General features: G+C 37.9%; 1 protein-coding gene across 5 annotated transcripts in view; it reads right to left on the minus strand.

Annotated features, from left to right (window-relative positions):
- The window catches only part of MACROD2 (mono-ADP ribosylhydrolase 2), a 1,333,204-nt gene that overhangs the window by 360,864 nt on the left and 959,765 nt on the right, over positions 1-12,575 (minus strand). For all 5 annotated transcript variants that reach the window (XM_048842624.2, XM_048842625.2, XM_048842623.2 and 2 more), the window contains one exon: positions 4,126-4,199. In XM_048842624.2, coding sequence (XP_048698581.2) covers positions 4,126-4,199 — 74 coding nt within the window. The remainder of the gene's footprint in view (positions 1-4,125; positions 4,200-12,575) is intronic.

Here is a 12,575-nt window from a genome sequence, read left to right on the forward strand (position 1 = left end):
AGAGGAGCTCGCTGGACCATAGATATTGATTTTCAATAAATCTTGGAACACTGGTGAAGTTCCAGAAGACTGGAACAAAGTGCCAATATTTAAAAGGGTAAATGGGATGACCCATGTAATTATAGGCCTGACAGTCTGACATTGATCCTGGCAAGATAATGGAGCAGCTGACTTGAGGAAGAGGACTTGATCAATACAGAATTAAAGGAGGGTAATATAATTAATGCCAAGCGACTTGGGTTTATAGAAAATAGATCCTATCAAACTAACTTGATGCCTTTTTTGTTGAAACAACAAGTTTGGTTGACAAAGGTAATATTGTTGATGTAATGTAGTTCGACGACTGTAAAGCATTTTACTTGGTACGCACAACATTTTGATTAAAAAATTAGAATGATGTAAAATTAATATGGCACACGTTAAATGGATTAAAAGCAGATGAACTGATAGGTGTCAAAATTTAATCTTAAACGGGAAGTCATGATCGAATGTTTGTATTTCCAGTGTGCTCCCAGAGGGCTCAGTTCTTGGCCCTATGCTATTTAACATTTTTATCAATGACCTGGAAGAAAATATAAAATTATCATTAATAAAGTTTGCAGAAGACACAAAAATTGAGGGAGTGGTAAATAATGTAAAGGACAGGACACTGACACAGAGGAACCTGGATCGCTTGCCAAACTTTGCACAAACAAACAGTATATATTTTGATATAGCTAAATGCAAATGTAACATCTATGAAAAAAGAATATAGGCCATAATTACAGGATGGGGGCTGTATCCTGGAAAGCAGTGACTCTGAAAAATATTTGGGGTTGCTGGTGGATAGTTAGCTTAACATGAGCTCCAGTGTCAAAAAGGGCAAATGAGAGCCTTGGAAGAGGAAACAGGGCAATTTCAAGTAGTAGTAATGATTATTTTACCTCTGCATTTGGCACTGGTTTGACCACTATTGGAATACTGTTTCTGGTTGAAAATTTTGAAAAATTGGAGAGGGTTCAAAGAAAAACCATGGGATTGATTAAAGGGTTAGGAAGCATGCCTTATAGTGATAGGCTCAAAGAGCTCAATCTATTTAGCTCAACAAAGTGAAAGTAAACAATTATAGTCTGAAAGAACTGACATGGGGAACAAATATTTAAAAATGGGCTCTTCAGTCTAGCACAGAAAGGCATAATATTTCCCTGGGTGGATACTGAAGCGAGACAAATTGAGACAGGAAACAAGGCATAATTTTTTAACATTAAGAGTAATTAACCATTGAAACATCTTACCAAGGGGCATGGCGGATTCTCCATCAATGGCAATTTTTAAATCAATATTGGATGTTCTTCTAACAGATATTATGCAGGGAATTATTTGGGGGAAAGTCTATGGCCTATGCTATCCAAAAAGACAGACTAGATGATCACAGTGGTCCCTTCTGGCCTTGGAATTTATGACTCTACAAACTGGTTCCCAAATGTCAAAGGTTTTCTTCTCACTTTTATGCAAAGAATGATTATGGAAAACCATACAACTTATATGAAAAAAAATTATTTTCTAAAACACTAGTTAGACCTGTTCAGTGATTACTCACTGATGGCCCGCAGTGGGGTTTCTGCTACTGGTATGGTTTCACACACAAATCAGATCTTCAGCCGAATGAAGCACCCCTCCTTTCCTCCAGAAATTAACAAATGGCCCAAGTGATTACTTCTGAAGCGTTGCATTCACTGTTACACAATAATCTAGCATTCATCATGCTTTAAAATGCGTCACACTGAAGACAGATTTGATGTGCTCCTAAGCACCAAGGAACACAATAATGTAATAGGGAGGTGCTGTACAGGGGACCCAAGACAGACACAGTGACACAACTGGACCTCCAGTCCATCCTTAGAAGCAGTGATGATGTAAACACATGATTTTTTTTTAAAACATTTGTACTGTGGCGGCACCCAATGGCCCCAGTCAGGATGTGGGTTCCATTTCACTAGGTGGTACACAAAAATATGGGAAGCTACAGTCCTGCAAGTAAAGGGGTGGGGGATCTGCAGGCTGGAAGGCTCAGAATTAGAAGGAACTGGTTTAGAGAAGGCAAGAAAAGGAGATAGCAAGTGCCTATTCCCAATGTTAATGATTATTTACACCAATATATGCAGTCTGCAAACTACATGCCACTTGACAAACAGATTGAGTCACATTCCTTTCCCTTAAGTGTTTACAACTCAAGTAAAACACATAGAAAGATAAGCACTCCCAATGCGATCCATGACTTCTGAACTCATAACAAGGCCTCCATTCAAGGCAAAGGCAGGGGTTTCTAAGAGCCTGGGGAGGACATTATATCAAGTTAATTGAGGGAGCTAGAAAAGGGCTGGGGCAGCACACTGAGCCACAGAGGAGTAGGAAGTAGGAGACAGAGAAGAAGCCAACAGGACACAGGAAAGGTTCAAATATAGGTCAGGCAAGGGACAGACATAAGGGAGGGTACAGATAACATCCAGGGAAATAGATATTCTTTGTGTCTTAAAAACAATAGCCCAAGCCATAGAGCAAGATGAGAAAATGGCTTTTGTCTAAAGAACCCTTGCCCATCTGTTTTACTCTAATTTGCAGTCTACTTTGCCAAAAGAAGTCAGGCTCCCTGAAGCACCATTAAAATAAAAATGATTAGGAAGGGAATTGAAGCAGATAGTACACACGAGTTGTGAGACACACAGATTTAGTTCTGGAAAATGAAAGGTTGTTTGTTTGGTTTTTTAGATTTGCGGTAAAAAAGCACAAAACTGAAATAGGATCAGGCAAAACACTGAAAATGCATAGGGCTGACTGGAATATTTTCAGTTTCTACCATTACATCTGTTTTAGGATTTAATAAACCAGATACAAGTAGCCCAGACTTTCAAAAATACAAGTATAAAGTTAGACTCCTAAGGCAAAGTTTAGACACCTAAAAAAATGGCCAGATTTTCAAAAGGGCTGAGCATCGAGAACTCCTATTGACTTCACTGCTGGAGTCTTGAAGACCCGTGGAACTTTGGAGAGTCAGGCCAGTTTTTTAGGGACTTTAATATGGACTTCAGAGCATAACTTTGGTCATCCATTTAAAAAAAAACCTCAGCATACAATTTTTGCATTCAACTCTAAAGTTGCTGAAAATAACTTGCTCAATTTATCACTTAATATCCCTGAACGATCTTGGTAAACAGAACCCCAAATATACATTTCCAGCTGAAATATCACATAGATGATTATTTAGGAAACCATTCTAACCTGAGCTATGCAAAATTAAACATTTTGTGAGAAAAGTATTAAACAACACTAGACAGTTGGAAATCTGCTGGCTGTCAAAATATGGAAACAGGCACGTCTTAAATTTAAGACATCATGATTATTTTATTCATTCAGTCACTTTTTTTCTGCTCATTTCTCCAGTTCAGTGCCACTTAACATATTCCATCAGAGTTAAGAAGACAAAAAAGGAAGAAAAGAGAAACAGAACAGGAGGTATGGAAAGCATTTTGTTTCATAAAAAAAAATAACCATCATGACAGTGTAGTTGTGGAAGTAGTTCAGATCTGTTAATGTTTGACATAAGTGTGAAATTTTAAGTAAGTAGACAGTTTCCAATGAAAAGTAATAGTATAATAAAGTGAAAGGAACCTAAAAATTAATAAACTCAGAGATTATTTTCATCATAAAGCTCTTTGGTATAAACCAGCTCCTAAAAAACTACTGTCCCTGGTAGCAGTTCCATTGAAGCCCATTATATACATTCCCTTTACAGGATTCCCTTCATTATTATATGAAAACTTTGTCTCTCAGGGACAACTTTACGCAGAGGATGCTTTACTTTGCGTAGGAGCGTCACAATGCACAGTACAATGCACAGGAAATGCACGGTACTGTTTCAAATAGAATATATTTCCCTTTAGCCTCCATATAGCTTATTAAATATGATAATACTCCTGGTATATACAGTCCAAACTACCACTGATGTTACGCACCTGCTTTGTTGTATTTTACATAGTCCTAATTTCAAAGGATCAATTGCATACTTATTGATATGCTCTTTCACAATTTTGGGTCAAACTAAGTAATCCTGAAATCTGATCAGGAAAGTTTTCTTTCATTACATACCTCATTGTGATTCTTGTTCAACCATTCCTTAATAGTGGTAAGGGCAATAACAGCAGCAGGCTCATTTGGAAAACCTGAACAAAGAGTGGAAATAAAAAGAAGAAAGAGGTAAGTTGTGTGTGTATAAAAACATACGAAAAATATAAAAGATCTGATAATGTCAGGTGCGACAATGACTTTTATCAGCAGGAGCTGGGGATTATAGTTGGTAAAAGTTTTCCAAATTTAAATTTTTCGATAAAGTTCTTTATCAACATTTTGAGTTTAAAGAAGGATGATTTGCAGTTTTTTAATGAAAATACCATCCCTTTTTTATTCCAGGCATATACATAGTCAATTTTTTTTGGAATTTTGAAGTGTTAAATTAAAAAAAAAACATGGCAAGTTTTTTTACCCATATTTTGATCAACTCTATGTGGCAAAACTCTGTTATTCAAGAGTGGTAGAGTACAGGTCATACCACAGAACTGGAAATAAAACCTTTATATCACACAAACATGTATTATGTTTATGCTTCATAACATATAGAAAAACTATTTTAGAAATATCTTAAGAGTTTTCAAAAATCTACTTTTTTAAAAATCTAGTTGCCTGTAAAACCATGAGTCCAACTCTGAGAGCCTCATAAGGAGGAAAACAAATGAAATTGTGGGTTGAATGTGACTGAGATGTCAGAAGTGCTAGACAGAAACACCTTTATCACAGTTTGGTATACATCAGTGTACATGTATAGTATTTTACACTTTATTCACACACCCCATAGGTGGAACCAGTTCCCCACTTCCTGAAAGTGAAAAAAGAAAACCCTCGATGGCCTTGATTGTCCATTGCCTTGCAGCTTAATGGGCCTAATTCTCATCGGTACTAAGGGTACATTTAGACTCACGTTAGGATCTCATTAAATTGCCAGAGCAGTGACCATGACATTTAAGGAAACTCACCCCTTCGGAATTATTTTAGTTTCTGTGCCTTAATGTTAGCCAAACAGGAAAAATTATTTACATGCTTCAAATCAAGTGTCCATTCACTTTGAGTCGTGTCTCCATAACATCATTTCCCCAAAAGAAGGATTTTACTCTCATCAAGTGCACAGTTTTGAACTGACAAATCACACGTCTACTGTCTATTAGTTTAATAGGTTAAAACACAAACAGACATTAATAGCACTTGATTAATATTAACATTCAATATATGCAAACATTGTATGTTTCCTATTAAAGCATAAGCCTTTCCTTTTAGGGCCCAAAACCAGAGAGGTGCCAAAGACCTTCTACCCTTATTGAAATCAATGGGAGTCGATCAATGGGGTCCTCTGCAATTTGCTGGTATGATCCCCTAGGGTTGCATGTCCTTGAAACATTTAACAAGGACGTTATTAAATTTACTTGGGCCTCCCTCAGTGCAGTCGGCTGGACTTGACTTCTCGAGGTCCCTTTGAGCCCTACATTTCTATGAGTCTATGACTCTAAGTTATCAATACAATTTCCTCATACCACAAACCAATGATCAGTTCTATTTTCAATTAACAGAACTCAAAGCAGGCTCTTCTTAACAGTATCAGAGGGTCAAATTCTACTCTCTTTGAACACTGGTAACATTGACGTCAAACAAATGTGTGCAAATGCACCCCAGGGAAGAATCCGACTCTTTGTATGAATTTCATTTCAGTTGGGTAACAGACATCTATTACATGCAAATTAATAAAACCCTTCCTAACAAACCAGGCTAGCATTTCCCTGCCTTGTATTTGACATGTCTGCTTGGGCACACAATGGTTGGGTAGTAATGCCAAGCATATTTCAGACATGTAAATTTTACCATTGCTTATACATGGAATATTTATTTACAGAACAAGTTTCCTTCTAGCAAGATTTACCTTTAAGACTTGATTTTCCTCCCCACTGCAGGGTTCTTGCCCAAAGCTGCGATAAAATATTCTCAATTTTATGGAATTATAAATCTCTGAGTAAATTGTACATTATTTAGAAAAATGCAGAAAAATGCTTCCATACTAACTAATCTTAAATAGAAGTTGATCTACAAAATTGGTGCTCAGTTACCACTACTAAATAGCCAGGATGTGAAAGAAACAGCTTGGGGAACAAAATAAAAACCCTAACCTCTATTCATGATTTCAAGAACTATCTTAAAATCTATAGGAGACTTTTAGGACCACTGTTACCAAAAAAATAAAATAAACCTAATTATTTTACACATTTTTTCCTGGCGATATTACTGAAAAAGATAATCACGTTGGCTTTAGGCATAACTGATGAACAACGAGAGAAGGATGGAATTTCACTTGATATTTTGTACTCTCTCAGCACAAAAGGCCCTACATGTGCTTGAATTCAGTGAACATGAAAACATTTTGCTTTATAGACTTAGGTGAAGGGAGATGAAATGCAATGTGATCTTTTAAAACATGCTTTTGTTTTGTTTTTATCTTAAATCTGCATTTCTCAGCCACAACAGTCCTTGTCTGCTCACTCCCACCCTCCCTCCCACAGACATACCGTTTCCTTTCTGCAAAAAAGCAATCTCAGTGAGCACGTGGGAATCAAATTACTTGAAAGAAATGAGTTTGAGGAGCGTCATGGTTAACCAATTGCTGGAGCAGCAGCTTAAACAATTCTGACTAACAGCTCAATTTCACAAAAGATAAAACAGATAAAGTAATAAGATCAACATTGGCCCATATTACTGCGGTGAGTGTTCCTCCAGAATACTGAAAAGGACAAAGGCACAAAAAGCCAAGGGAGCATTAGCCATAAGGTACAAGCAAACTCCGTATCCACACAGCACATTATTTGAATTATTTGGGGGAGGGGTAGTATTTCTCTTGTGAAGTTTAAATTTAATTTACAAGAAAAAAAGTTTATTTCCACACACAGCCGCTAATATGGAACTGTTTTCCCCAGATTCTCCAGTGGCTAAAATGGCGGCATCTTGGAAATAATACTGTGCAGCAATGTAAAAACATTGAGAGCCATCTTAGGTGAAATGGAAATTTTGATCCGACCTTCACCATTCTGCTGGGACTGCGAATTACCACTCACATTCTGACAGGTTTCAGAGGAACAGCCGTGTTAGTCTGTATTCGCAAAAAGAAAAGGAGTACTTGTGGCACCTTAGAGACTAACCAATTTATTTGAGCATGAGCTTTCGTGAGCCACAGCTCACTTCATCATGAAGTGAGCTGTGGCTCACGAAAGCTCATGCTCAAATAAATTGGTTAGTCTCTAAGGTGCCACAAGTACTCCTTTTCTTTTCACTCACATTCTGTTAGCAGTAGCCATTTTAAAATCTTTTCCTTTCCATATAGCAATATTCCTATCACAGTTGGCAGGGGCTTACGTTGCACCCACTAGGTTAAAAGTGCTGGCACGCTGTATAAATACGCTGATGAATTTCTGCTGACTCACTGAGATAGGTGTGGCTCATTAATCCTACATTGGATTTAAGATGGTAGAAGGAACTAGGGTCTGAGACAGAAAAAACTCTAGGCTAGGCTGAGCTTTGTTCTCCTGTTGTTATTTCACACTGCTTATAAAAGAATTCCAGAAAGTGGGGTGAGCGTGGGCACTCACCCTGTGCATTTGTTTTGTGCCAGACCGGGAAAGGACTTCAGCCATAACTATGCCATGGATGCTACAGTGACATAGCTCCTGTGGTGCGGATGCTGACTACAGCGAGAGAAGGGGGTTTTCCATCACTGTAGGAACTCCACCTCCGCAAGTGATGGCAGCCAGTTTTGATGGAAGCATTCTTCTATCAACCCACTTGCATCTACACTGGGGATTAGATTATGTCCACGTAGCAGCACTCAGGGGTGTGGAGCTGTAGCTATGTCAAACTTTTAAATGTAGAGCAGGCCTAAGCCTATTCACACTTCCCTGTAAGTTTCTTCTTCTATTATCCCAGAATATTAACATTAATAAAAGACTCAGAAGCTGCTATACATACTTGCTCAGTCTTCACAGCCACTGGTTTCTTTTCATACTATTTGAGACTGGCTAGCTGTCTGTCTTTAGCGAATATTGGTATATACGCTGATATGTTCATTCTCTTGATTTCCAAAAGTGTGTTATCAAAAAAGGTGCATGTCATAAAAATACACTTTCAATTGCTAATTTAAATAAGAAGAGAATCAAAAGGATCTTTCATCGGTTTTGCCCTTACAGGCTCCCTACTTTTAAAAAAAACCAGTTATGACTAGGGCTGGGTGGAAAAGAAGAATTCAGCTGTGTAAAAAAAATTTGAGGTTCCACCATTTGTTTTCATTCCTATGTGGAACAAAAATGAGACTTTTCAATAATTTTCATTAAAAAGGAGGAGGAGGAGAAAACCCACAGCCACAGGCGTAGTTTGCAAGCCTTGGGTAGGTGTGTCCCCTCCCCCACGCACAGCCCTGTTGGCCTGACTGGAGCTGTCTCCCCAAATATAGAGGTCAAACTACTCCGATGTCACAGCAGACTACACCCATAGATCAGTAGATTGGCCTGGGATGTGGGGGACCCAGCTTCAAGGATCTTCCCTGCCTTTCCCTTGGGAACAGGGACCTGAACCTAGGTCTTCCAACAGCCCAGATGGGCTATTGGCTTTTCTGGGCACTCGTTCTCAATTCCATCCTGCATCTGAGAAGCCTTCCCAACTGAAGTTTCATTGAAATTAAAACATTTCAGTGAAAAGTTTCAGTTTTGATAAATCATCTTCTTCGAATGGAAAAAAGTGTTATCAAAAAATTCCCAACCAGCTCTCCTTATGAATGAACTACATCCTTTATACATCTTTGCATATATCTATTACCCTTGGTGACAGCCTGTGAAAGCTTCAAAGATCTTCAAACATACATGCTCTGGTATCTGTTTCAGGACATTTTATCTTCTTTCTTTCTGGGAATTACAACAGTGACCAGCTAAATGGTTTCTGAAACAAATTCTGTGCTATGCAAGCTGTTCCAACTACCATTGTCCTAATTCTCCTGAGGAGAGATGATAAAAGAATTACTCTGAATCATTTGAAAGAGATTATATAAAAGAGAAGCAGATCTTTTTAGGGAAGGAGGATGTTGAGTAGTGGTGAGGTGAAAGGGATGGTCGTTGAGGATATATGTTGGGGTCTCCACTCTATCTTCTGTTATTTCCTGGAAAATGATTAGCATGATTTACTCTGAGGACAAAGAGAGAGCACAAAACTCCCCTCCTTCATTAATTTATGGAGAACCTGATGAAATTCCCTGTGGTCAGACACTCTGGGGTAAATATTCAGCTTCTTGTGCTGTGGGAATTTACCAAAGGAACATCCATGCTATTGTTAAATGGTATTGCATGCCTAATTTGCCTGTGCAGTATGTGGAAAATGTCCAGTGAGTAACAGTATAATGAGGATTTTGTGGGAGAATATTAATGGAGTTCTATTTTAGTGACTTTGAGATTGTACAGAGACACTAAGGGTTTTATTACTTAGGATTGACCCAGAGTAAAGTTAAGTACTAAGGGTGAAAAATGTTACTGTCAGTTAATATGCAACCAAACCAGCCTATTAACAGCACACACAAATACTAAATAGTCCACATTTAATATGATGCACTTCAAGATGATAGAAACAGGCAATTTCAACTAGCATACAATTTTAACTGAAACAAATGCCTGGGAAGAGATTCACATCAATGACTTTAAACAATGGATAAGTGGCAAACTTAGTCAGTTTAATGGAGACTCCTAGTGTTGTCTATAAACCTACCCATAGTAGGAAATAAGTCTGAAATGGAGCTTGCAAACATAATCCATCCGCTGTATAGCTACTGATTCATTTCAGACAGCTTCTTACTCTCTTGTGGCTTCTAAAAAAGGGATCTCTTTGTCCTTAATACAGTAATTTACATATTTTAATGCTTTGCTTTCAAACAGTTATGAAAGAGAAGTGAATACAAGTCTGGACAAAGTATTCTTATGAGTCTCTGATAATCAAAAAAGTAACTAGGATGGCATGTTTCTGTGTGCAGCAAGATGTGCTAGTTAGTAGATTTCTACTATATTGGCAAATCACACCTGATTCCTGCTGTTTTATCAATATGAAAAGATAAATAGAATATCTTATATTTGTTTTACAAACTTTTCAACTCTATTCAATAATGTTGAAAGTAAAATCTAATACCAGTAACTCAATTAATCATTCTGATGTACTTTGCAATTACACACAAACTATTTCTGCAGGCATTATTTTTGGCTGGTTAATTTTGCCAGTCGTGAAGTGTTTAGTATGTAGCAATGAGAAAAAACAGCAGCTGGTGGTGGTGCTGGTGTAGCAATAAAGACAATTTTCCAGGTTCATCTTAAAGAGGTGTTCAACATTCACCCCAAAAATGTTCTGAAACCACACACTGATGCATGTGGGATGAAAATGTGTTCTGAATACACAACAGAACAGTGAACAACTGAGCTTCACTATGGTCATGTGGATTAAGCTTAGCTATTGAGGGCATTGTAATCATAATAGTACAAGTCTATCCATCAGATATGGTTGTGTAAAGAGACAAGAGAGCCATATATGATAACCCTACCTCAGGCATAGCTTGCAATACCTGCAGTTGTCCTTCAGCTGTGAAAATTGCAAGATCATAATCACCTAATGCTGGGGTAACTCATTACAATGGTAAATCTGACCTTTTTGAAAGCAAAGATGCTAGTGTTTTACCAACTAGCTTAGCCTTTTTGCCAGAGGCATGAGATGACTCGTTGACATGCATGCTGCTTGCTCGGCCATTTTTCTTGGTATTGATTTATATTCTCACCTTGAAAAGAAAGTTTGGATCAATCAGAGTAGAGGAGAGGGATAGGACACATGGGCTTTCTGCCAAATGAACTATTTTCTTTACCTCACACAGCCACAACCGTACCTCACAACTGGTCCCCCCTCAAAAACAAGTTTCTCTCACTAATATCACTGAATGCAACATTTGTAAAACAGTTACTTCCCTGACATCTAGGTCACAAGGTTGCAGATATATTAGTGTAGGTTGTGGCATGTACCAAGGTGACAATTAATTAGCATTTGTGTCAAATGCCACCACAGCCAAAAGAAATATAAGAAATCTCACATAATGCATATGTGAAAATTTCTCAAGAAATGATCATGGCTCACTATTCCTGTTAAGCAGGGGAATGTGCCTTTTAAATCTCTCCTCCTCAGAAAATTCATGACCTCACCAGCAGCAGCTGAAAACTAAATAAACTTTTGAAAGAGTGATTGCAAATACATTCAACACAACTCACAGATGGTAAGCGGGCAGTTGGTAGAGGCTAATAATTACAATAAATATGAACCTAGGAAATCCAGTGAGGAAGCAGATTGAACCAAGCCTAACCCAAAATGCTCCCAGAGTGTGCAGTGGATTGAAAAAAATTAAGTACCCTCCCCTCCTAACGAGCCACGCTCTGGACAAATGGATCACCACAGGTTCAGCCGCACCAAAGAAACAGGTATCAGAAGGCATCAGCATCAAACAGACAAGCAGGTGTCACTCTCCTTATCTGGCTAGCAAAAGCAAGATAATTTGTGGGCCGAGACACACTGACTTTCCTTACAACAGGGTGGCTCAAGCAAAGCCTGTCAGAGAAATAAGCCAATGTGGACTGATTGTTAGACTGAGAGTAATCTCTTGTCAAATCAGCATGGCAATCTACATTCATCATCCTGAATTTCCGCTATTTTGTCTGTAAGTGTTGCTAGGCAGAGCAGTGTCTACGATTTCAAGCTAAGGGGTCAACTAGAGATCAGTGTCTCAGGCCAGTCTACACCTAAAAAAGGTACAAGATAAAAGAACATGTCAGCAATTGTACCTATTAAACACACATTACATTTTGTCCAAATTCATTCTACGTGGTATATTGATATTCTAAGGAAATTAAATGACATTCTAATCACATTAACAGCACAAGGTGAACATAGGTACCAGATACTATCGTTATGGGAGCCATATGAGCAAGTAGCGATAGAGAGTAGAGCGAGGCAATTTTTTTCAGATGAGTCATTCATTAGCTGGAAAATGTAGTTTTAGAGAGACCAGACTATTTGTGAATTCAAGTTGAATTTGGCAAGGAGTTTCAGAAAAAAGAAATTGAAAATGTTGTTTTGTTTAGACACTTTCAAAAGAAAACATTTCACCTTTGTTTCAGAATAATGGTTTGCGTAGGAATTGAGCTCGATTCATTTAAAGAAAAACAAACAAGGGAATAACCACGCCTAAAACCTAAACTAAACAAAAAATCTGGGGGAAAAAATTCATTTAACCTGAAACTGGTTTTTTTCAGTTCCGCCAACGAACCCAAAAAATCATTTATTCCCTCAGCTCTAATAGAGAGACTACCACAAACATGCCATAAATTTCCATTGTGGAAAAGATGCAGAATGAAGTCTGTGCTTATGCTGTTTGATATACTCATACT

This window comes from Caretta caretta, chromosome 3, assembly GCF_965140235.1.
Source record: "Caretta caretta isolate rCarCar2 chromosome 3, rCarCar1.hap1, whole genome shotgun sequence".
Taxonomy (NCBI): Eukaryota; Metazoa; Chordata; order Testudines; family Cheloniidae; genus Caretta; species Caretta caretta.